At 32.2% G+C, this 27,833-nt stretch overlaps 1 protein-coding gene across 2 annotated transcripts in view; it reads left to right on the top strand.

Moving 5' to 3' along the window:
* LOC148624250 (polypeptide N-acetylgalactosaminyltransferase-like) overlaps positions 1 to 27,833 on the top strand; it is a 45,723-nt gene that overhangs the window by 10,326 nt on the left and 7,564 nt on the right. For both annotated transcript variants that reach the window (XM_088566860.1, XM_088566861.1), the window contains exons 2-11: positions 536 to 888; positions 6,587 to 6,685; positions 13,769 to 13,836; positions 14,872 to 15,059; positions 15,336 to 15,423; positions 18,724 to 18,811; positions 19,808 to 19,911; positions 20,590 to 20,716; positions 23,941 to 24,033; positions 24,530 to 24,613. In XM_088566860.1, the coding sequence (XP_088422986.1) occupies positions 536 to 888; positions 6,587 to 6,685; positions 13,769 to 13,836; positions 14,872 to 15,059; positions 15,336 to 15,423; positions 18,724 to 18,811; positions 19,808 to 19,911; positions 20,590 to 20,716; positions 23,941 to 24,033; positions 24,530 to 24,613 (1,292 nt within the window). The remainder of the gene's footprint in view (positions 1 to 535; positions 889 to 6,586; positions 6,686 to 13,768; positions 13,837 to 14,871; positions 15,060 to 15,335; positions 15,424 to 18,723; positions 18,812 to 19,807; positions 19,912 to 20,589; positions 20,717 to 23,940; positions 24,034 to 24,529; positions 24,614 to 27,833) is intronic.

The raw sequence follows: 27,833 nt of genomic DNA on the forward strand, positions 1-27,833 counted from the left end.
TAATGATACAGTTGCCATTATTCAAATTTAAAATATATCTAATTTTATACAATGAACATTACCGTAGCTAACATGTGTACTATTACAAACCATTTCTGCTATTAACAAATGTATACAAAAGCTATGAAGTTCATTGTTAATAAATGTACTATGTTCTCACATAAGCTTTTCAAGTTAAGGTATAGATTGGATGAAGATACAATTTTAAACCTTAAAAATTCAATCTGTTTTGGTTCTGAAGAAAGTTGTGAAACTGAGTAGGTATTCATGTAACAATTTAGGAAGCTGTAGTAGGCTTTGAATTCCTAGATAGAATAGTAACAGTCATGTCATTGTTAGATCTGGCACTTTATTTTCTGTAAGCATTACAGTATGCTCTTCAGACAGGAAAAAAAGCATAGAATATGTACATGGTTTGTATCTAATCCAACTTTTTGAAGTTCAGAAAGAATATGAGATCTGTTATAGGATAAAATGTATGTTGCCCTCTCTTTATAAAAGGCTTGAATAGTACATTCTTGCATTTATTTTTCAGAACAGCATTTCAGAAGATGGAGTACCAGGTGATAGAGTTCTGGCATTTGATGGCAGAGTCCCTCGTGATACAGAAATCCAAGAACCTCTTATACCAAACAAAAAAAAAGAATCAATCATGTATGAGAAAATAAAAAAAGTGATAAAAGTACCTACACCAAGAACTAAGACTAAGTCAAGGGGACTACCAGATGGACCAAATGATGTACCGTGGCAAGAGTTTGACGAGATGTCTTATGTTGATAAATCTAGATGTAGTGTAGGACAAGACTGTTATGCCAAAAATAAATACAACCAACTAGCTAGTGATAATTTAAAGAGTAATCGTGGCGTTCCAGATACAAGAAACATGAAGTAAGTCATTAGGATTGTGGAAGTATATATCTGATAAGTGTGTACTTTAAAGTTTACTTAGGCCAAAAAAAATAAAAGTCTTATTTCCTGCTAAGCATTTTTTCTTGCCTTTCATATGTATTATGATTGCAAAATAATGTTTTCAGAAAAAAATCAGTATGGTTTATACTATAGGGAAATGCCTGCAAAGAAATTTAGTTGACTTGATCAGTTTTAATGTCTCAAAAGCTTAGGGGACATATTGTGTAACCCATTTCCATTCCTCTGTTCCAAAAGTTTTAGCATGATAACTCATGAACACTTGCACCAATTAAAATGAGACTTTGGAAAAATGTAAATACAATGTACAATATGTATGTATGGTAGTAAGCCCCTAATTTTTAGCTCACCTGGCCAAATGCCATTTAGCTATTGCCATCACTTGTTGTCCGTAGTTGTTAACAGTTATACAAAACTCTTCTCCTCTGAAAATACATGACTAATTAGAACCAAACTTAGTATGAATGTTCCTTGGGATGTCATGCATAAAACTGATGTGGGGATTTTTTATTCTTCCAAAAACATGACGGCTGTTACTAAAAATAGAACATTAGGGTCAGACAGTAGTTTCTCACATATATCTCCAAAACTGTTAGGTTTAACTAAATTCTGACATAGGTGAAAGTATTTGGCATGATGAGATCTTTCTATGGTCAAATTTGGGTTTTAATCTGTTAAGCCATGTTGAGTTATTGCCCTTTTTCAACTATTTTTGGCTATTTTTAATGTCATTTCTTTCAAAAATCTTTTCCTCTGACTCTACTTGACCAATTGAAACCAAACTTGGTTTTTAAAACAACAGCAGAATGGATCCATAGTACTTCATTTCACTTGGTTTTTACAGAACAATGATGTCTTTCACCACTCCCATGATGTCAACCCCATATACTAACCACTTCAGGTTTTAGGCCAATCTGAGGCCAAAAATTGCAAAAAATCCTAATTTTTTCTCATGAGTAACCCCTCTGAGGACCCCTGACCTTCCACTTATTATTTTTTAAAGTATAGTAGAACAACAATCTTCACCAATTTATTAAACCACTTGGATCTATAAAATATACACAAGTTCAGTATAACAATTTGTGACTTTCACTTGAATTTTTATTAATGGTTGCACTTGATTCATATACAGTTATGCCCTTAGGGATATTTGAATATAAAAGAAAATAGCCATAATACCCTTAGGTTTTACTTTTGTCCTTCTTATCAAATTCATTAAAACAATTGTATAGTATCTTTTGATAGCACTTACAACTATACAGAGGAAGATATTGACAAAATGCTGGAATTTTTAATCGACAACATATTTGTCCAGTGTGGTGGATGTGTTTTTCAACAAACAGTCGGCATTCCAATGGGAACAAATTGTGCTCCTCTACTTGCTGACCTATTTCTTCACTCTCATGAGGCTGACTTTATAGCTGATTTGATCAGAAAGAAAGAATATTGTTTGGCTAGATCCTTCAATCTCAGTTTCCGCTATATAGATGACGTATTATCTTTAAACAATCCTAATTTCGGGGATTTGATACATCACATCTACCCAAAAGAACTTGAGATAAAGGATGTAGTAGACACTGTGAAGTCAGCCTCATATCTTTACCTACACTTAGAAATCGATGGTAAAGGAAAATTATTGACCAAACTTTACAACAAACGTGATGACTTTTCATTCAGAATTGTCAACTTTCCTTTCATCTGTGGCAACATCCCTTCGGCTCCTGCATATGGAGTGTTTATATCACAACTCATACGTTATGCCAGAGCTTGCCGAAACTACACAGACTTTCTGTATCGCGCTAGAAGTCTAACAAATAGGCTTCTGGAACAGGGTTATGTTGCTACAAGATTGAAGTCATCACTACAGAAGTTTTATGGTCGTCATCATGAACTCGTTGATCGTTATGATGTATCCATCATCACCATGAAAACTGATTTATTCAGTGGGTCATAGTTTACCTTTCCTCGTTTGTCTACCCCGGACATGACTTTTTATGAGCAACTTGGCGGGTGTTTCTAGAAAGGCAGAGGACGCTTACCCTACCAGTGCACCTGGTCCATGCTCCCAGTTTTTAGTGGAGTCCGAGTTGCTCATTTGCTTTTGTTACTTTGTATGTATGATTTTAGTTACTTTATGTTCTTTGTTGTGTGTGTCTGTTTTCCACGTCTGGTCTTTGTCCCTGGATTACATTCTTTTGATTACTGCTATAACCTTGGTTCCCGTGATTACTCTTTCATTAGAATAATTTTTTTTTACTTGTTGGTATTGAATTAACATTTTGTAATATCTTCACAAAAAAAAAAATTAATATAAATTTACACAAAGAAGCATTGAATGATTAACAGTCATTTTAATCTCTTTTTGTTGTTGACATAATGCATTATCCATAGATACCATTAGAGGCTTTAATATTTCCATTGTAATCATAATGTAATCATAAAGTAATCAGAATTACAGGATATTTTGAAAAGTAGTTGATTAAATTAAATTACATGTAATCAGATTTTTGGCAGATTAATGATTACAATGATTACTCGAAGAAATTAAATCAGTTACAGCTGATTAACGATTACAATTACAATTACCCCATCTCGGCTTGACACCTACAAATATATGACCATTTTAATTGGAATTCCTAAATTGCTCATATCAACATTCTTCTGGTATGTACATGTACATTGTATATATGTATAAACATACATGTATACTGTCTTGTACCTACACCAAACAGATAGGTCAAGTAGCCTCTCAAACCCTTCCCTAGTCTTATCATTGGAACGATAAGACTTAAGTGGACTAACGTATCTTAATCTTTACAAAGTTATCATAATTGTTCAAAAAAGGTGTGCATTAGTCTAAATCTGCCTGTGAAAGAACTCATTTTTTGCCGGAAACATTGATATCCCATAGGTCATTTCACAAAATATAGAAACAATTTGTTTGACAGACTGACCTTTTTACACCATATTTTATGCCATATGTTCTGAAAGAAATGATCAGATAGAATTTAAAGGAAAAACGAATATCATCATTTGGGGACACATAATTTCTAGTAGGTGGTTTTTATGGATATTTGGTTCCATTTAATTCAACTTTAAAGAGTGCTCAGGGAAATTTAGAGAAACAATTAACTTCAGTCGGCTTTTTAGCTCACCTGGCCAAAGGCCATGTGAGCTATTGCACTCACTTGGCTTCCATCTTTGTAGTTAACAATTTTTCAAAACTCTTCTTCTCGGATACTACTTGACCAATTAGAACCAAACTGGCTATGAATGTTCCTTGGGGTATTCTGCATAGAATTGTTGTTGGATTTTTTTTACCTTCGAAAAACATGGCCGATGTTACCAAAAATAGAACATAGAGGTCAGACAGAAGTTTTTCTCATATATCTCAAAAATTGTTAGATTTAGCCAAATTCTGACTGGGTTAACAGTGTTCAGCATGATGAGATCTGTCTGTGGTGAAATTTTCGTTTTAATCTGTTAGAGTTATTGCCCTTTTTCGATGTTTATTCGCTATTTTAATGTTAATTCTTCCAAAAATCTTCTTCCCTGAAAATACTGGACCAATTTGAACCAAACTTGCTATGAATGTTCCTTAGGGTATTGTGCATAGAATAGATTTGGGGATTTTTGATCCATTGAAAAATGTGGCTGCTGTTACTAAAAATAGAACAATATGAGTCATACAGAAGTTTTTCATATATATCTTAAAAATTGTTAGGGTTAACCAATTTCTGTCTATGGGTAAAAGTGTTCAGCATGTTGAGATCTATCTGTGATCACATTTTTGTGTTAATGTGTTGAGCCATGTTGGAGTCATTGCCCTTTTTCAATGTTTTTTCGCTATTTTAATATCATTTCTTTCTAAATTCTTCTTCTCTGAAACAATTGGAACCAAACTTGCTATGAATGTTCCTTAGTATATTGTGCATAGATCTATGGTGGGGATTTTTTATCTGTCATAAATACTGCCACTGTTACTAAAAATAGAACATAAGAGTCAGACAGAAGTTTTTTGCATATATCTCCTTAACGGTTAGGTTTACCTAAATTATGACTAGTTAAGTACAGCTCTGCCTTAAATTGAGGCAGAAACTTATGATTAGTGGTGCATGCATTGTTTTTTTATTGGAAATCCTTCAGTATGCCCCATATAAACTGTGTTCGAAAATAAAAGTAAAAATGAAAGTTGCACACTGGAGATATTGACACTTAAAATTTGGTTACATTCTACTACAGGAAGTACGGGAAAATTTCCTGCAAGAGTTTCTACACTATAACCTGTCAAAACATATTTCACATCGTATTGTAGGTCCAAGGAAATGAATGTAGGAAAAGTTATTTTTAGGACCTTACAAATGTATTTGAATAGTTAAATTAATTATCTTGAGATATGATATATCACCCCTGCCTGGTTTTTAGGCAGAACCATACTAAAATGTGTTCAGCATGGTGAGTTCTATCTGTGGTCAAATTTTCGTGTAGATCTGTTCAGTCATGTTGGAGTTACTATTATTATTTATTGCCTCTTTTAGTATTTTTTTTTATTTTTTTAATTGTTATTTCCTTCAAAAATTTTCTCCTTTTGACACTGCTGGACATTGATATGATTGTTCCTGAGGTTTGAGCGTTAGGATTTTTATCCAAGAAAAAAAATGGCTGCTTTTACAAAAATAGAATGTTGATTATTGAACCAGGTGAGCAATTCAGGCTCTTTAGAGTCTCTAGTTTGTACTTACTTCTTGTAAACCTGTTTCCCTTTCTTTTATCAGAGGTTGATGAGTTTTTTCTGGTTTATCTGTCTTATCCTTGTCAGTTCCAGTTAAGCTTAATACTCTCCGTGTCTGCAATTTTATCATTTTTACTCACAGGATTTTCAAAGGAAAAAAATCAATTATTATTCTGGGGATGTATGGCAGGTGGGCTGTTGGTCTGGCAATGCAATAACTTGTGAAGTGGTAGCCATATTTGTTGCAAAAATAGGGGCTTATTCCCAAAGTCACAAAAGTGGCCATAACTTGAAAAGTATTTAGCAGATTCTTTTAATGAGGACTTTCATTGTTGTCATGTTTGAATTGCATGGCAACACTATATTGTAATTAAGGATTCACAGTTCCTATTTCAGTGCAGGAAATTCTGGTTTGCTGTCAATTTTCTATTAAGCAGGTTTATTTAGATAAGGTGTAAAACTGTATACTTTTAGGGAGGGATATCCTAAAAGAACAGGGAACTATTGAAAGCTACATTGTAAATATGGTGATCGTTAAAGTAGGTCACTGTTAAATTGAAGATATTCCAATTGGTTGTAAATCTATATTTTTGGGCATTTTGGAATTATTTCTGTTTTCTTGATAAGAATGCAATTATTCTGAAGACATTAGTTCTTTCCTGAAAAGTTGATAAGTTATTTGCATATGAATAAAAGGATTTATTGCATCAATGTTTTCTTGAACTCTTCTGGTGCACATTCTTTTTGTATAAAAAAATACATTAACTTATGAGTTTTTTCCCTAATAATATTTACTATCTTGGTTAATGCCTTATTTGCTGACTCACTTCAGAAATCATCTTATATGTATCAATAGGCAGATTAGGACAGGAGTGATTATGTATAATAATAAATATCATTGAAATATTTTTTTTTTTACTGATGCAGATGCCGTGGAAAAGCATATCGTTCTGATCTTCCATCTACAAGTGTGATCATTACATTCCATAATGAAGCCAGATCAGCCTTACTACGTACTGTAATCAGGTTAGTATTTCTATATTTATCTTGTAGCCAGGACATATGTATATTCATATAATGTGTTACACATGTTATGTATAAACATTATATACACTTGTACAATGCAACACATTTGTGTGATCAGGACTGAAGATTTCATTTCCCAACTCTGAAGCTCTGTTAAAAAGGTTTTCAATGAACCCAAAAGGTTACTGTTGATTATTGTTGTTTTTTTATAAGACCTAATTTGACTTTGTATGTTTAGTGGCATTTCTTTAAAGTCTATATGTATCCTTATTGCTAGATTATAATGTAGAAGTCTCCATTAGAGTTCTTACCATGTAATTAGAATTTTCATTTTGGTTTGGTGTAGGGTATTTAGGGTTTTTTGATGTACTGAATTTAAGCAGGTGATCATATTTTGGACACTGTTAATGGTTGTCCAAAGTATCCAAAATGACACTTTGTTTGTGCTTTTCTGTTGTTCATTGTTGATCTCGATAAAAAAAGGAATTAATGTGGTTTTTCACAATGTTTGTTATCACCAAACAAACATTTTGAATTTTAATTTTAGGCCTCATTTTCAAGTCAGGGTTGAAAATTAAATTATATTTTCGTGATTTTTTTAAAATGTTTTAATGCTTTTTGATCTTCTTTTTTTAGTATACTGAGTCTAACTATATGTTAAAATTTTAGACCATAATAAGTGAATGTCTTTAATCAAATTTGTATTTCCTATGAGTGACCATATACATTGTGTTGGAAACATAAACTGTGTCAAACCTTATAATCACAATTAAACTTGGTAGATGTATTAGGCTTTTAATGTTGTGCCCATTCTTGCCCCATCTCTGTTCAGGGTTTAATCTTTTCTAGTCAAGTCAAGGATTGCTCATAGAGCATATAATTTTAAAAAGACATTTTTTTTTGTCTTTTTGAAAGATTATCACTTCAGAGGTGGACATGCAATGATCATGATTGATAATGTAATAGAGCAGAACCAAGTAATGTTCACGTATAAGATAAATTATGATGTCAACACTCAATAGTTTTCTAAAGAACTAGCTTTAGTTTAGAGAAGAGAAAAGCAGCATACAGACTTGACATTTCTCTGACATCTACCTTCATCACTCCATAGTCTTATTAACTGAAGTAGATTATCAAGTAAATTCCCCTTTGATTTGATTTGATGGATGTTTGATTGAAAAAAAATGACAAAATCAATACTGACCCTTGTAGATAATTTGGTTATGGGGTGAAATTATCCTAATTTGCATTTGAGTGTCAAGATGGGCCTTTATGATAACTTTATTATGATGGAAAAATATCCCTAATTCATGTGGCTGTCTAGATAGGCTGATAGGGAATATTAATGTTCAGGAAGCTCTTTTTTTAGATGATTGGAGAATAATATTTTATATCAGGAATATGTGGTTTTGTGGTAGTTTCAGTTTTATTTAGGAAGAGAGGTCAATGATTTGGTCTAATTTGCAACATTGGCAGCTATTATCATGAATGGTAAAGGGTACCTATTTTGAATCTACAACTCCTCCTAAACTGGACTTTTATTAAAAATTATTAAGAATAATTATTAAAGGTAATTGCCTTATGTATATTCTTTTTACCAGAGTAATCAACAGTGCAAACGGGTAGAAGCCGCTTGACGCTATCCCTCTGTCTGTCAGTCACACTAAGGGGTACCTACTTTATGTAATCTATTATTCAAAAAGCAAAATTATTCAGACTTAGCACATTGATTATATAGATACCAGTATTGAAGATGTGATCTTCCTATTATGAAGAAGTTTGATCATTTTTGCCCTACTTTTTGGGCATGTTGAGCCATTTTTTAAGTAGTATATGCTATCATTCCTACCCTAACTGTAGGTTTTTAACTTGCTTAGTGTTTATATACTTATTGAAGACACTTATGTGTTGACAAATATATGACAATGGAGCAGGTCCAGATGTGTATTGGTCTTCTTTGAATCTCAATCAGCATGAATTTTTTTTTTTGGTTTCTTGTAGCTCACAGCAATTCTGTTTTTTTTAAAGACAAATCACACTAACCAGTTCTGATATTAGAAATTCTGTGAAATTTTAATGGAATAGTCTGAGGTAAAATGGCATTGAAGTACGCTTCTAAAATATTTAGGTCACTGTGCTTTTAACAAAGATATAGCAGTTCAAAAATTCATAAAATCAGGAGTTTTTGTCATTTTCTGAATTCAATTCAGACATCTCTGATCTTGCCAATATTTTTATGAATGACACATGCCATACACCAGTAGATTGGAAATTGTCTCTATATCAGTCATAAAACATTAAAAACAAAATACATTGAGTTTTATCCGCCTAAAAGAACCTTTTGTTTCCTGCCAACAGAGAAACTAACATTTGAACCATATTCACAGTAATCTGAAATACTTCTCACGTTAAGATTTTTTCAAACTTGCATTATGAAAAGGTATCCATTAGCTGATGTTATAAACTCTTTAAAAAGTGGGGGTCACCGATCAAATAGGAAATTTTGTTTGGTTATTGGACGTTTCCTACTCCAAATGTTATGTTAGATGACGTTACATCATAGTCAGCAACAGAACGTCTTAAGAAGAAATAGAATATTAAAACGGCAATACAAAAATTTGACTGTGAAGAAATAAACGGAAGAAAAAAAGAATTACGACTGGAGAGAACAGAAGATTGGGCAAAAGGCGATATATACCTAAAACCTTTCTGGTCGCATGACCTTGTCTCTTCATGTGAACATGTTGTAATTCGTATTCATATTTTAAGTTACATGTACCACAATGTTTATTTATAATACTTCAATAGGGAATGACTTATCGGGATCTAAAGTTCAACATTTACGAATGTACATGGAGCATTTCAACAGTTAGTAGTTATATTTTTACTAAACAAAAGGAAGAAGATATCGCACAACAGCCACCAGTGAAGTATTTCTACATGTAAGAGACTGCATCTCGCATATGTACTGATACAAGTTTGTGTCTTCTTGTGGCGTACTTTGTGTCAAATTTGAAATAAAAATTCAGGATTGAAATTTTCAAATTTTCAAAAAATAAAAAGACAGGATCTATTATTGTCCTAATATTTTTTGTTTACATCAAAAAATATTTCGGTGCTCTATGAAGAAAAAAGTTTGCTAAAAAAAGGGCAGGACAGAAAATTTGATCCTAGAATCAAAGAAAAAAAATTGGCAGGCCATCCTTGTCGGTAAACATATATTCTGATTGTAAGGCTATCTTTAATATTCCTCATTTGAACATCTTGTTGGGATTAGGAAAACTAGCTCACATTGTCCAAGAAAAGAACTTAGTTCCATATCTCCCATCCGATCCTCGCTAAAATGTTTAATAATCAAATATGGCATAACTCCCTGTAAAACTATTGGACAATGCTGATTATCATTTCTTTCAAAGTCTAAGTATTAGTAACATTTGGTATAAGTTTTGTCAGAATCCGTTGTGAAATTGTAGTCGTGAGTTTGTGTAGGACAGACGGACATATGGGCGGACGCCTGGCATTTACATAAGATTTTCCAAAGCAGTTCTTGAATTATGAAGGGAGATAAATTGCGAATTTCGTGCAAAAAGCGACGTCACATATTGACAAAGATATAATAGTTTGCGCCATACAATGGCATAAACAATAGTGTGATCTTTCTTCAAATGATCAAAAAAAAAATTTTTCATATAATAGTATTGTTCTCATTGTCGTGTGTCTGTAAACAATTTGGTTTCCAGACAATAATTTGAGTATAAGTATGTAGATCTTTATGATCTTTATTGTACCAGAAAGTGCCGTTCTACAACAGATTGGTGGGATTTGGTTTTTATACGCCCATCTTAGATGGGAGGTATTATGGTACACCATCCGTCTGTCCGTCGTCCACATTTTGGACAATAACTCAAAAACACTCTCACCAACTTTTATGAAACTTTGGTGAATTATTCATATCTATTGACGTAAGTTCCCTTTCAATTTTTATAAATTTCATATTTATCGTTGTTATGAATTTTTATACTTAAAAAAAGGGGATTTTCAAGTTTTAGCACAATTACTCAAAAACACTTTCACTAAATTTTATGAAACTTTGGTGAATTTTTCATATCTATTGAAGTAAGCTCCCTTCCAATTTGTATTAATGGCAAATTTTATGTTTCCATGTTATGAAGTTTTAGTCTTTAAAAAAAAAGGCGGAAACAGCCAAGGTAGTTTTATTCATTGAAAAATCGTTGAAAACGGACTATTTGTTATGATGGTCGACTAGTAAATGTAAAAGGTACTTGGTAACCTTGTCAGAAAAGTTTTTTTTGAACAAGATAGAAATGTATGGGTGAAAAATCAAGACAATATACTTAGTTAGACTTGAGGTAGCCTTGATAGTGCCAAATGTTTTGTGCATTTTTTATTGACTCTTTTTTTAGGGGGGTATTTGACAGGGCTCACAGTATTTCTAGTTGATCATATAGATTCATTAAAAGCATAAGGGCAAGTTAGAAGGGCAACAGGTGTATCATGCGCTTAAAGTGCAGCTCTTTATTGGGTTGTGACTTGAACCACTTAGGAATGAGCGCAAGAAACAGGCATTTTCATAATGTCCAGGCGAAAACTTCACCATAGCATCAAAGGAAGACTGGGCTTGATTTCCTGGGTTGTGACTTTAACTTCGTAAAGAATTAGGGGCCAAAAAAGGGCCAGACAGAAACCAGCATTATTGCCCCAACTGTTCAGGGGTCCACCACCTCTGCAGTCATATCAAGCTGCACCCTGTAAAGCATTTTATTTATGGATTTATAGGACAAAGCTGCTAAAAATTAGATAGGAATGGGCATATTATGTTTTAGTTTACCATAGCATCAAAGGAAGACTGGGCTTGATTTCCTGGGTTGTGACTTTAACTTCGTAAGAATTAGGGGCCAAAAAAGGGCCAGACAGAAACCAGCATTATTGCCCCAACTGTTCAGGGGTCCACCACCTCTGCAGTCATATCAAGCTGCACCCTGTAAAGCATTTTATTTATGGATTTATAGGACAAAGCTGCTAAAAATTAGATAGGAATGGGCATATTATGTTTTAGTTTAGCTGTGTGTTAAATACATGATTTGTGTTCTGGACATTTCAAAGAGGATCTTGAATGAAAAAGTGATATTGATTGCAAATTGTTATTAAAATTTCATTTTATGATCATGTATATTCTGTGTTGGATTTTGTGTTGGACAACTACAATAGTTGTCAATATTTATGATGGATTTTACACATAGGCTTTTTGTGAAACTGACTGCTGATGCCTAGAGAACCAGTTATCAATATAGGAAATCTGGAATATAGTGGGGGCAGACAGATGTTATTGCAGTTAAATAGGCTTTTTTATAACAAATATTTATTACTGTTTCTTTTATAGTCTTGGATATTAGTTCTGACATGGTGACAAATTTTCTTGCCTTTACATATCAGTTCATATAGACTGTAATTATGTTACTAAAATGAAAGGAATAATGAGATAACCATGGTTAATGATAGGCCATACAAGGGTGATTCTTGTATATATGCATTTACAAAATAGTATTTACAAGTTGCCTCCTGGCTTCTTACATTTCACCATGCTTTTAGTCAGATTGATAATTTGCTTTGGCTTTATTTTAATGTGTTTATTATCTTGGAAGTGACTTGCAAAGAAATCCAATATTTGATGTACATTATTTTAACTTGGATCTTGCCTCAATTTCATAAAAAGTCATAAGTGTATAGTTGATTGTTAGTTATGAAGTAATCACTTTTACTTTTGACTTTTTGTGGTGTTGAGTCCAGATCCAAGTTTTAATCATGTATATCAAATGTTGGATTTTCCTGCTAACCTCTTCTAATAACAAATTCTTAATTGGAATTAAAAAAAAAAAAGACAGAATGGGTTTGAAACTCAAGCTTTTAAGTACCAGTCCACATAAAATTCAGACACTGCCAATGGGAAAGTGATTCATGGTGAAGAAAAACCCACCAAACAAACGAAGCTTTTTCAGTCTACATATGTTATACTTTCACATAACTACAATCTTTTCTGTATTCCGATCTTCACTTTTTAGAAAATTGTACATTCATTTCCCCCTAAAATCTACCAAAGGAAGCCAAATCAAGAACGATAACTCTTGCAAAGTGCAAATTTCATGTACAATCTATATAATTTTTATATGAAAAACTAGGACTGTTTATGTGATCAGTAACTGTTTCTGAACAAGAAATAAAATTGGATTAGGTGGGTTTTTGACATAAATGAGTCACCTTCTGTCTGAAAGACTGCTACTTAACTATTCCTCCAGTTTCTCCCTGTTCATCTGTTTGCCCATCAGTGGCTGTTAATTTATGTGCCTAGTAAGGCAACTCCCCCTCAACAGTTCTACAAATTATGATGGAACTTCGTAATGAAGACTTGCACTTTAGTGTGGGAAGCAAGATAATTATAGTTTGATGTTGGCAAATTGAGGAACTAGAAACAAGTGTTTTCTGGATTTCTTGAGTCCAAAAACTTGACTTAGAGTCAATAGATCTCTTTTGAATTGAACTAAATACTGTCATAACATGAAAGGAAGTCTGGGATTGTTTTTAGGGGTTGTGATATGAACCAATTAAAAAATAAGGTCCACTAAGGGCCAGACACAAGCATTTTCCAGATTTCTGGAAGATAACTTGAGTAAAAGGGAATGGATCTCTTTACAATTGCACCAGCAAGTGCCATACTTCAAAAGGAAGGTTTTGATAGATTTTGGAGGTTGTGATTGGAACTCTTCAGAATAAGATGCCAAAAAAGGGCCTTTGATTCTGCTCAAATTTTTATACTGTGTCAAATGTCTAATCATAATCAAAGTTTAAGGCTGTATTAAGTTTGAATGGTGTTTATACCTGCCCCAGTATCAACCTCTGTGGTTGTATCAAGCTGTGCTCTTTTACTATTTGTCAGTGTCTTGCACTGTCTATAAATGTAATTTTTTTACTATTTGACAGTGTCTTGCATTGTCTATACATGTCATTTTTTTTGCTATTTGACAGTGTCTTCCCATGTGTGTACATGTCATTTTTACTATTTGACAGTGTCTTCCAAAGAAGTCCTGAACATTTGATTGATGAAATTATTTTGGTGGATGATTTTAGTGATGATCGTAAGTATCTGCATACCAGTCATGTCAAGTGTTACAAATACTTTATCTATGATAATGCCAAACATTAATGATGTTGCCCTACTAGCTTAAGATTAGACAAATGAACAGGTGAAATGCTACAAAGGCTTCAAAGTACATGTATAATTTAAATGTGAAATGGTGAAAACCTTGAGAGGTCACCATAATGTCTTCAACAAGTGTCGACACAATTACGTCCCAAACAACAGGAGTAAAAAATAAACTGTAACAGTAGTTTATTGTTGAAAGAGTAATCAAGGGAACCAAGATTATAGCAATAATCAAAAGAATGTAATCCAGGGACAAAGACCAGACATGGAAAACCGACATACACAACAAAGAACATAAAGTAACTAAAATCATACATACAAAGTAACAAAAGCAAATGAGCAACTCTGACTCCATTAAAAACTGGGAGCATAGACCAGATGACGTCCATAAAACTTCTGTAGTGATGACTTCCATCTTGTAGCAACATAACCCTGTTCCAGTAGCCTATTTGTTAGAAGTCTAGCACGATACAAAAGTCTGCGTAGTTTCGGCAAGCTCTGGCATAACGTACAAGTTGTGATATGAACACTCCATACACAGGTGCTGAAGGGATAATGTTAATGCAAACAAATGTTTCTTAAAATTTTTAAGTTAACAATACACATTTTTTTTTCTTATAGTTAAACTTCATGTGTTCAATTTTTGTTTCTCATGATGCTTGTTTTACATACTGTGTTTCTTCAATGTAATAATTTGATAGTCCATTTATTAGTCAGATATGATTGATAGAGATCACAACTCAAGCTAGAGGTCAGCTTGCTTTAAAAGTTTTGGAAAGACATTAAAGAACATGTATGGTACATGATAGAATGATACATAACAGTGACATCATCACATCATCAATAATTCACTGCATGTTACAAGTGCTTTAAGGAAATAAGTCAAATACTTGTTCAATAAATTTATGTCCCTCCAAATGATTAATTAATATTTGTTGAAGTATAATTCTATTTTTTTCCATTTCAGCAACTGATGGTTTAGAAATTGCTTTGATTAAAAAAGTTAAAATTATAAGAAATGTTAAAAGACAAGGGTTAATAAGGTCAAGGGTCAAGGGTGCTGATGCTGCTATAGGACCTGTGTTGACCTTCCTCGATAGTCATTGTGAATGCAATGACAAATGGTTGGAACCACTTCTAGATAGAGTTGCTGAAGTAAGTCTAATATTGTAAACCTGCTTTCTTTTCTGAGTGTTTTCTTTTGCTAATAAAGCCATGAAAGTAAATCACAATGAATAGATCCTTAGTATTGAATGCATGGTTTTTGTGCAGATTTTTTTTGTTTTGTTTATTGTACAGCACTCCATCTCTTCATCTGATGTCAATATCAGAAATGCATTTCTTGTATTTTACAGAGTGAAGCTGTTGATTTTTGTTTTCATTTTGGAGATTTTATTCTAGTTTTCAATTGTTTTTTTTTTTTATTTTTAGGATAGAACAAGAGTTGTTAGCCCTATTATTGATGTGATTAATATGGACAACTTTGATTACATTGGGGCATCTGCAGATTTGAAAGGGGGTAAGTTATTTAGCTTTAAAAATTGTGTAGAATGTGTAGTACATATGGTACAATGTTGAAATTCCAGGTGATGGATTCCACAAAAGGTGAAAGTATACAATTGACTATTTGTTGTGGATATTTTTGCAAACTTAAGTTTGTCAACAGATTCATTATTTTACATTATCATTCTCAATTCTTGAAATTTAGACGAAGTGGTAAAAATACTCCAACATGCTTAACTATTGAAGTATTATATTCTGCACTTTTTGTTGCATAAATCCTCACCATTCACAACTAAGGTCCAAAATGGATCTTAAAATGTTAATGATAGATCTAAGAACAAGTTCTAAACTGTCAAAGTTCGTATGGTGTCTACTTTGATATGGTTTTCTTTGTCATATATATGCATCATGTCTGACATGTACTGCATATCCATATATCTTTATTATGTAATTATATATATTTCCTGTTGTGAATCTTTGAAAATTGCAAATTATCATGTTTTTGATTTATAGAGTTTCATGACATGTCTAAATGTAATCCTACTAAGTATCTGTCTAGTTTCCATTAAACTAAGAACAGTAGTTCAGTTGGGATTTAGTAATGAAACATAAGAACTGATGGTGCCCCGTGCAGGTCTGGGTGTTAAAAGAAAAGGCCTGCAGCAGTGCTAAGCTTGTCGTAAAAGGTGACTAAATAGTGCCCACAGAGCAACTGGGATGTGTGCCCCAGTTGGTGGAATGGGATACCCCTGGCGTGTTACATACTGGGTTGTCGGGCTATAATACGGAAAACTTGACTGCAAACCATAGTGGTGCACCATGTTGGGAAAGATGCCACGTTCCTCACACGTTAAAGAACCCTGATGTGGTATTTGATAGGAGTAGGAACCTTTGCTTTCCGCCACAGGAGGTTAAATTGCCCGACCCTACCCATCCCTCCCTTTTAACTTGTGGCAATCAAAACTCCTCCCTTTTTCATTTTCATCATCATTTCATGTTCATTTTATCATCCCTTTCATGTTCATCGCCTGAATATAGCTGAAATATTGCTGCTCAGGGCTTTAAACCCTAACAATCAATCAATCATAAGAACTGATGGCTAATAAAGTCAGAATGTTTCTGTCAAGTTACATGTATATATAATGATTTATTCTGTAAGATAAATATAAAAGTATTTGTTCAAAATATATGGAGTAATCCTTTCAAGTGACCTACTGGTGGACCTGGTCTGTACTCCTAGTTTTTAGTGAGTCCCAGTTGCTCATTTGCTATTGTTAGTTTGTATGTATGATTTTAGTTACTTAATGTTCTTTGTTGTGTATGTCTGTTTTCCATTTCTGGTCTTTGTCCCTGGATTACATTCTTTTGATTACTGCTATAACCTTGGTTCCCTTGATTACTCTTTGAATATTGGGGTATTTCAACTTTTGCTCCTAAGTTATTATAGTATCCATCAATCAAAGTTTTCCATGTGACATGTATAATAGCTCTGTATTTGGTCATATATGTATAAGGAATTATACAGACTATAGATTAGGATTTGTTGTACCCCGTAAGCATAGTGATCATTCCCAGTTCTAATCCTTAACTCCTTTCGATCTGTTCAAAATTGTATTTTCATCTGAATTACTCTCAGGGTTTCCATTATGGTTTCTAGTGTGGGGAGAAGGGATATCACCAAATGAGCTTTGTTAAACTAGTTTATTTCTAATTTCCTGGATTAAACTAAACTAACTAGTTCTCTAGTAAAACACATTTTAAGAATTTGTTGTCACATCAGTTCCATTTTTGCATTCAGTTTTGTTACTATAGCTTGTTATGAATGTGTAAAAACCACTGTGCATATAATTATGAGATTTTTTTTTGTCCTGCTTAGAAAGCAAATCAAGTTTTTTTTTAGAAAATTTTGTTCATAATTTTTTTTTCTTCAAAAAGCCATTAATACTTAAATTGTCATTAATATTTTGACCAACTTTGGGGAGTATTTTGGTACAATCCTATCTGTCCATTGATTGGACTGTTTTTCTTTCTGGGCCGAATTGTTCAAACTTTATCCAGTGGATAACTTGTATAAATTGCGCTGGACTTACCCAGTGGCTAACTATATCTTTTGAACAACCAGGTATTGTTCGTCTTGTCACGTAATTGTAAACAAAACTCTATTTTTAAGTTTATGCATCATATGTAGATATTGCATGGAGGAAGATAATTATTGTCTGATGTCCACAGAAAGAGACGATCAAACTGAAGATTTTACATGTTAAAAACATCATAGGCATTTATCTTAATGTTGATCATACCTATAATGCTGAGCTTTCTTTCCTGTCATCTGACAAAATCATACAGACACATTTATTTTCGATGATGCTTTAAATGATGTAAAAGCAGTATGTTTAAATTATTTTAAAAGAAGTTTTGACTTAAAAAAATTGTATGGTAAAATTACAAACATTAATTTTATAAAGCCTCTTTTAAGGGGAGATAATTGGACATAAAATGTTCTATAGAAATACAATGGGAGTTAATGTTTTTTTAATATTACAGGAAAAAAAGTTCTGTAAGTCCCAGGTTTCTGTTTTTTAATAGGAAAGAATGTCAGTTAAGTGTTAAAATTAAAAGAAACTTTATCTACATGTTTTTATATAGAATGCGAAATTGTGAAATTTACTGCATAATCCATGTAAATATTGTCTTTATTAAAGCTCGATTATCTCAAAATAAAGTTTGGTAACTTATGTTTTTTACATTTAATTCTAAAAAATTTCATTCAATATCATCTTTCAGAAAAACTAAAAAAATTATCTACTAGAAATATTAGGTATGATTACCATAAAATGCTTAATGGACTTCAGCTAAATTTTTAAGATGGTTAGACTTCATTTAGGGATGAGCACGGAGAAATAGAAATTATTTTTCCATACCCTGAAAAATCCAACTTAAATGTTAAAACACTGTAAGCATATTCCTTCCTGAACTGCTTAATATGTTGTAACAAATTGTATCAGAAGATATCACATAGAATCATAAGTAGGTAGGCAGGAATGGGGGATAATTAATGTTTGGTCACTGTAATGGGAAACATTTGTCCATTTGAAGTATGGTGGGGTATTCTTTCTTTATAACAAGCTCACAGTATTTTTAGTTTAGAAGGGGATGGAAAGTACTTATTCAGCAATTATTTTATTATTTACCTTTTGAATCTTGTATTTTTATGTGCATCAATATTAACTGTTAAGTTCTTTTTGTTTGTTTGTATGTTTGTTTTTTAATATATTCGTAGATATTGTTACTTCATCTACATATTTACATTTTACAGGTTTTGATTGGAATTTAGTATTTAAATGGGATTACATGACGCCAGAAGAAAGAAATAAAAGAGTTCAAAATCCAATAGCACCTATTGCGTAAGTACTTAAAATTGACAGAAGTTACAGGGAATTACAAGCCTTTAAAGATACAAATCTTTTTCATAGCAGTCAGAGTTGGCAGAATATAAGATTTTGATACATGTATCAATATTTTCACTTGTAATCTATGAATTGTATTGATATTTGCATGTGTGCATCTTGATTTTCTTGTGTCGTTGCAAATTAATATGAGTCTGTTGTAAATAATCATGACTTCTGAACTGTCTATTTCTAGCACTTTATTATGTACTTTATATACCTTAAATGGCATTTCTGTCCCTTCAAACCTCTTTCACCAAGGACTTATTGTTGACCTATTTGGTTAGAATAACATTGACATTGACTAACTTGGATATTAATTAAAGTTTCTTCTGAAAACTTGAGAATTTCTTTCTTGTTTTCTACAAAACACTTATATTAGCTATGCTGTCTGGGATATGATATTTACCATAAATTATGCATACCTACAAAATAATGGCAGTTTTAAAGTTGAACCAGGAAATATCACAGCAAGTCCAAGGAGCAATGTTCTGTACATTCATTTTATTAATGTATATTTGTATCTGAATTATCATTGGAATTGTTTACTGTAGCCAGAGATAGAAAATATTTACCATATGAACAGTGGAAAAATGTTAAAAGACACTCATAAAATTGAAATGTATGCAATGGAGTTACTTTGGATATTCTACACTATCATAATTTACATTAGCAGGAATGCTTATTACTATATTTGACAGATATGATGCTTTGTATAGGTTGAGAACCCTCTCTGCTCTCTTGTTACACCATATTTGACAGTTATTAAGCTTTGTGAATGTTAACTACCGCTATTCTCTCATACATATCTCTTGAGTTATACTATTTTATGGTTTATATTTTGTGTATTTTATATTATTTTATGGTTTATATTTTGTGTATTTTATACTATTATATGGTTTATATTTTGTGTATTTTATACTATTCTATGGTTTATATTTTGTGTATTTACAGGACACCTATCATAGCTGGTGGACTATTTACCATTGATAAAAGTTGGTTTGAAGAGTTAGGGAAGTATGATATGAAGATGGATGTATGGGGTGGAGAAAATTTAGGTATTATTGGATTTTTTTGAAATTTTAAGTTTGGTCTCTAAACTGCTGAAATTGTAATTTCATCGATACTGTCAAGTAAGATGTTTTTGCAAGATTATTTTGGGTTGTTTCATTTTTAACCCTCATGCTGAATGAGGGCCTTATGACATACACTTTTACCCTGGTTATTTCTGAATATAATTGTTGTAAAGAAAAACATACCATTGTATGTATCTGAGGTATAAGTATCAAGATATAATGTATTTCCTTTATCAATAATAAATCACACATTTCTGTGTAAATGTAGTAGACATATTTAAGTGGATCTCTTGGTTAAAGTGTACTTCTTACAAATTAAATGATACTGGCAAATTTAAGACATATCAAGGGCATAGCTAGCACAAAATGATGTGGGGCTGCTCATTATATTATTGTGGTAATAAGTTTTGAAAAAAAAGAGGAAAAAAATGCCAAACAATGGAAATATGGGATGAAACTAACTTATGATTGAAGAGAAAACACTAATTTAAGGGTACTTATTTTGTGGGAAAAAAAGACTATTTCTTTTTTAAGTCTGTTGTGTAAGCAACTGCGTTTTTTTTTTCAACTAACCAATTTCAGTTTTTCAACTTAAAATCAGTTAACCTACAATGTAAAAATGCTACTTCATTTTTCTTTTTTTTTTTTTTGTCTTGACAGAAATTTCATTTAGAGTGTGGCAGTGCCATGGACATTTGGAGATTATACCTTGTAGTAGAGTGGGACATGTCTTCAGAAAACAACATCCGTACACATTTCCAGGGGGGAGTGGAAATGTTTTTGCAAGGTAAGTCCATATACTTTCGAAGAATACAGAAATATAGTGTTGAATTTTAGAATGATAGCAATAATTCTATTTTTTTTTATAATTGTTAATACAAATATAATATCTTTAATAGTGATGATACAGTACTAATAATTTTCAGTATTTTTTTTCATTCATTTCTTTTTAACACTGAGGTACACTAATAGGTAAAATTGACCCATGTTTTTTCACCTTTGAGACAGGAAAATTCCTCTGATTTCCTGATGGCAAGATAAAGCATTTGTCCTTTAATATGCACCGTAAAACTTTTAATGACATCTTGAAAATACAAAGAATAGTGGAGAGCAAGGCATCTTGAATTTACCACAATTATTATTTTAAAAATGAAAAAAAAAATCTAGCAGAAAAACAAAGACTAGGAAATCATATACACCCCAAGTAAGGTTTCAGTGTTCTTTAACTTGGCAGAGCCTTGTCAAAGAAATTAAAATTTAATCCTTTGGTGTCTGAGATTTCTTGTTTTTGCACAATCAGCAGTGTTAGATTCTTAGTGTCTTGATAGTAATCTGTTGTGCCTACTATATTTCACTCTTTTGCTTCCACATTTAAATGAACAGATGTACAACATAAAAATAGAAAAGTAAAAAAACATGTATTTTGATTTATTAATCTTAATTTGTTGGTGTGTAACAGAAAACAACCATTTTAAACTTTTTCAACTATGAAAAAGGTTTTAGAAAAGACCTAGATGAACTATCAGTAAGACTAACGATAGGGCTGAGAAAAACTGGTGATTATAATTTTTCACATACATATTACCAAGCTTTTGAAAAAATGGAAAAAATGATGCCATAGCTTTGCTTAGAATATTTACTTGACTGTTCAAATTTACTACAACTGTATAGCATCATTAAGTAGAAGAAAAAAATATGTATAAGCAAACTCTTAGGAATGTTGAAACAGAACACAACAAAAATATTTTATAGAAAGACTTAGTAGGACAGCTTGTCCAAACACAACTAAAATGTTTTATAGAGACACTGAATATTAAGCTGTTTTTTATCTCAAATTTTGGTAATTTTGAGTTTATTAAATGATCTTTTTATTACTATTTAAGTTAGAAGTCACTGTCTGCAATAAGTGTACCTCATTCTTTCTGATATGGATGATTTTTGAGAAAAATCAGTTTTAAAGTTCATTTTTTTATTATCTTATGTTCTGAATTGATTGAGTCAGCTTTGTTATTGCCATTAGCTCTTTTGTGTAAAGGTAAGAATAAAACAATACATGTCAGCCATTATGCATTAGGGATACATTATTTTGGGTTTTTTTTTTCATTCCTTAGGGGTATTATGGTTATTTTTGCATGCCTTTGATCTTTCCCTTTTTTTCTTACTTTCTGTTTGATCAAATGCCTTAAATGAGTGAAGGAATTCTGTAAATTTTACATTTTTTATTGTTACCTCTTAGTTACCAGTTTGTCACTTTACCAATACATGAGTATTGTATTATAGTGTTATTGAATGGTGATTTTCATGTAAAGTCTGTATTAGGTTCAAGGCAACATCCTGGGCCTATGCAGCTAATCGAGACCCAACACAACTGTTCGAGAACCTAATACAGGCTTCATATGAATACCCATTTAATGACATCTTTATTAACCAACTACTGAAAATAACAATATTTTCTTTATGTTTCATTGTGCTCATTATTATATAGAGAAATAGGTTCAATATGGATTAACAGGCCCAATATAGATATTCTTCTTCTGGTAGTCAATAATACAATATAGTAGGTTTTAGTTGTAATAGGAATAGTAATATATGTATAAAATATGCACAAGAAAGTTATTTTGTTACAGTTTGTATGTGAAATTAGCCACAGGCTGATTTGACAGGGAGTGCCATCTACAAATATTGGCACACAAATATAGAATCCTGGTGAGCAGTCCTCCATTTAACTTAATTTCTATTTTACAAAACTGGTTAATAAAGGTGTCATAAATTGTTTTCAGTGTTCATTCCAGACAGGGCCCTTGTGGCATTGGTGGGGATATTTTATGTACAGCCCACAGAAAGTGTGGCATGTGGGTCCTGCAGGCATACAGTATATGTCATAGGTCTATCTCTGAATTTTCGGATTTTTTTTTTTTTTTTCGGTTCCATGTCCAGATGCATTTCTGCTATTTAAAGTCCCTATAGCCATGACTGTAACAGGAGAAACGAAAGAAAGACTTTTCTGGTCCAAATGACTTGGGGAAAATGCAGGTGGTGCCACAGGGGACACAAGCCTTTCCTCTGACCCTGCTGAAAGCACCCAATAAAGGACACATGAGCTGATTGGTTGCTGAACCTGCCTAATTTCCAGTAAAATGGAAAACTGAATATCCGTGGGCCTGGGTGTGGATATGATCCCGATAAGAGCAGAAAGATTCTAAGTGGAGCAGCAACATCAAAATGAATGACAATTTGAATCAGCAGAATGCCATAATAAATAAAAACATCTACTAATACGTTTTTTTTTTTTTTTTCATTTGAGGTGTAAACCTCTCACCTAAAGATGAAACTATAAAGTATATATGGACCTAAGGTTAACTTGTTTGTTAGTTGAATCTCTCCTGTTATCTAAAAATGACCACTTATCATACTGCCGTATTGGCCCCCTTTCATTTGAAAATGCCCTCCCTCCATCTGTTCTACTGTCAAGGGGGCACTGGCCCCCTTGTGCAATTTTCTGGAGTAGACACTGTTTTTGTGGGTTATTTTTTCACATTGGTCCTGTATTTTGTCCTCGGACAAATCCTATTGAGCCTCAGCTTTTTTTTTTTGACCCAATACGACTGTCATTGGACGTAATACAAGACTAATATGAGAAAAAAAATATTCTATAAACCAATAGTATTAGTTCTGTATAAAAGTTTGGATTCAAAATTACTGCACAAGTGCTAGCTTATTAAATGGTTCATTTTTAATATAGAAATATAGTCCACTTAAATACATTTGTATGGCTACTCATAACAAATTGAACATTTTTTTGTAGTATATTTAGTACTTCTAGGTTCTAGAAGTATTGAGATTTATAACTTTGTTTCTATATATATTAGTATTAGACATCTAGTGACATCTAGTTTCTTTTCTCTCCAAAAATTTAGTAGGTCTGTTTGTCTGTAGAAACCTTTGACAATTTTGTATAGAATTGTATGGTAATATGTTACAACCATGACAGTTTGTTGTGTAATATTTCAGAAATACAAGGAGAGCAGCTGAAGTTTGGATGGATGATTATAAGGAATTTTATTTTGCTGCTGTACCCTCTGCTAAAATGGTACAGTTTGGAGAGTATGTATTGTCAGTGTATTACTTAGTCTATAATTGTCTGTAATTTTCAATGCACTTTTTTCTGTACATTTCTTTATTATTTAAGTTATCAAGTTTTGATATGTACCATATATATATATTTATATTAACTCTGTATGGAATATTACTCAACCGATTACAATAGTTTACCAGAAGTATCTACATTAAAAATGACAAAAAAAAAGTTCTATTCCTATTGTAAATGCCTGTTTTAAAGTAAAGGTGACTTCAGTGAAGAGCTACTTGTATCCACTCAGGATGATGTTCATTATGAATTCTTATACAACCTGATTAATTTCCATTTTTTACTATTGAAATGTAATATTTTTACTTTATTGATTGCTTGCAGTTAAAAAACCAAGATGTTAGAGGACTGAAAAGTTCAATTTTAACTCTTGTCTTTATTTTTAACTCGTGTGATTAAGACTATATCTCAGCTATCAATATTCAACATAACATTACCCATTTTAACTTGTAGCATATCAGAAAGAATACAGCTAAGAGAAAGATTAAAGTGTAAACCTTTCAAGTGGTATTTAGAGAATGTATATCCAGAATTAAAGTAAGTATGTTAATATTACCACACATGCTTGTTAAAATGGAAATGCCATATAAACAGACCATGGTCTTTGACCTGACATTCATACATATCATACAACTGTCTGTCTTCAATGTAAATTCACAACATTCTTACCTCTTAGAATCATGAAGGAGTGAATGTTCGGCACTATATCCACAGACTTCTTAATAGATTTCAATGAGGGTGCTATCTTTCATTCTATGCATTTTATTCTTTTTCATCTAAGCATACCTACATGATTTCATTAGTCATACCATAGGTTTGGAATAGCTTTGAAGTTATTTATGCATGCCCACTTTAGGAGTTGTGTTTTACCACTGTCCAATATTTTTGTTGCAATCCGTAATGGGAATGATTTAGAACTCTGTGTGCAGTTTCACCTTGATGGGATGTAACATGTGCAGGCTTTTTAATTCTGTTATGCATTGACTTCCTGTTTACTGGAAGGGTTTCAAAAACTTTTGTCATAAAAATCTCAGCCATCAATCATTATGATAATTTTAAAGTTCAAATGAATTTCAGAGAAAAGGTTTCATGTTGGTTTAAAGTTGGCTTAAGTATGAGAAATTTGGCTTCATTTAGTTAATGTTTAAAAATGTTCCTACAAATTGTAGGAATGGCAGAAGCATCCATTGGATTTCTAAATTTTATTTTTGTATGAAGGGGGTCACATAATGATATTACTCTAACTTATTTTGAATATATGTTTATTTTATTTTATTTTTTTTTCGGGGGGTATAAAAGTGAAATACCCTATCAATTGTGATTCAACATTTCAAAATGTTTGGAATTGATAGGAAGGGATGCATTTTTTTGCCCCACTCAAAAATGATATGGTATATAGTGACAGGGTGTCCATGACAGTCTGTCTGTCCTTCCTTCCATCCATACTTACTTACATCCTTACTTCCTTCTGTCCATTACATGTAGGGGTTCCCATCTCTTATCTGTTACTCCACCGACACCACTGAATGGAATTTAATGAAATTTTCACAGAATCTTCATTACATTTTCCAATTGGGCACCTCCTGTTTAAGATCAAATAGATCCAAATATATCTGGAGGTTTCATGTATCAAAACATAGATTTTATTTTTTATGAATACATGGTCACATCAGCTTATTTCTCATCTGTACCTGTTACTCCTCCTACACCACTGAATGGAATTTTATCAAAATTTCACAGAATTTTCATTGCATATTCCCATTGTGCAGCTTCTATTTTAGATTTTTGTCCAGATGAATTTTGAGAACAAAAGGTGCATGTTATCAAATGGGGGGTGGGGGTGTATCTAGTTATTGAGTATTGCTCATAGTTTGTGTAGTTTTTCCTTTGGCATTTATCATTATTTTTATGTTGTTCTTATCTGACATTCAAGATTAGTAGTAAAGTTCTTAAAGTGTCATGGGCAATGTCACACTACGTTATTCCAGTTTTTTTTTTCTTGAGCCCATGTACCAGGAGTTTTTATTGACAACTTGAAATCTGTTAACCTTGTTCCATATATGTATACCAGAGGTAACACAGGAGACCATTGAACAGAACAAAATTTGGGACAGGGAAACATTCCAGATTTTTATTCTGAATTTGAAAAATAAAAAAAAAAACTTGGCCAAGTAAAAAGTACATATGGGAGGAATGGTAATCAATTAAATATTTTTTGCTATAGACATTTTGATTTCTTTTTATAAAGTGCTGAATATCATCAGCATATTATCTTATTCATAAATAAATAATTTGCCAGAGGATTAAGATAGTACAATTTTTAATTATGACAGTGAAGTTTCAATACTTGTATGATCTAAAAAAAGAAAAATAGACACCAGTAGGGAGGAGTGTTTTAGTGTCTTGATTTACAACTTGGGGACAAATAATTTTGTTTATATTTATACCCAGGTTTAGGTTTGGAATGGAATTAATTTCCCCCAAAAAAAGAACTGTAACTTCAAATATCTTTATAACATGAACATTTGACATGCATAACATTTTAAGGTTCTTATTATAAAGCTGGTTATCAGGAATGTTGTTACTAAACATTACCATACTTTTACTACAGAATATATCATTGGCTGTATGATTTCTAGATTTTTTATGACCACTTGTATTGATTTATCCTTACTAAGTGATGAATTGAGGTAATGACGACATTTTTGTTGTGGTGTGTTTCATCGTTTCTTTCCATACCAAATATTTTATGTTGTGTTCCTCTGGATTCCCCCCCCCAAAAAAAAATATCAGTACTATGCAGTCTTCATGAAAACTTCTTTTGTTTTTGGTTTTTTGACATACTTTATGGTTTGTATATTGTTTAGTACCAGACAAATAGTGCCCATGCATGTTTACTTAAATGTTGTTTAAAGTAAATAGTTATCACAATACATTATACATTCATTTTATTTGTCAACTTCCATCTAATACCAAGAATTGGAGCAGGGTAATGTAAACAATTTGGTTTCTATAACATGCCCTTTAGAAAATAGTCATTTCAAATATATTTCCATATTCTGATCATTAATGTTACCTGTTTCTATTTTATCTAGACTGAGATTACCAGAACAAACTGATTTGTAACTCCAACATATCACTCATCGTTCCTGGTCACCTACCAATTGATGATCACCTGAAATCCATTGAGTTCCAATAAAATTTAATTTATTATCAGCTTTTGTCTGTATTATTTAATTTAATGATGTCCTTCTTTTAACGTAAACCATCATGTTTAAGTACCGGTAATCTCAGCTCTACGGTAAATCGTGTGTGTGAATTTAGTGTTCTGTCTTAAGAAGAATCTAAATGGTTTTTGTTAAACAAGTCAACTTATGCTTACATAGTATTCCTCGTTTATTAGTGATAACAAGTTTTAGTTCTACCAGTAATACTATACTATCAAAACAATGTTAATGATCTTGGAGTCAAAGGCTTTGGCAGACTACTTTAAACAATTTTCACAATTATCTGCAGATTATGCCAAGTCAACATTTTCATGGGTATAAATGCTAGTATAAGTGTAAAATGAATTTTGTCGCACCTGTTTTTTTTTTTCATGTATTTGTGAAGTGCAGAAATATCAAAAATGGATACACTAAGAAAAGTACTATGTTTACAGTAGTTGAATTCATGTCTTTTTGACCATGTGAGGGGATATCTTCATAATTTTATTTCAATTCAATCCTAATAAGTACTATCTGTATTTATTTGTATA

This window comes from Perna viridis, chromosome 2 (genome assembly GCF_037379345.1).
Source record: "Perna viridis isolate PV_CMFRI_1.1 ecotype Kerala chromosome 2, ASM3737934v1, whole genome shotgun sequence".
NCBI classification, from domain to species: Eukaryota; Metazoa; Mollusca; class Bivalvia; order Mytilida; family Mytilidae; genus Perna; species Perna viridis.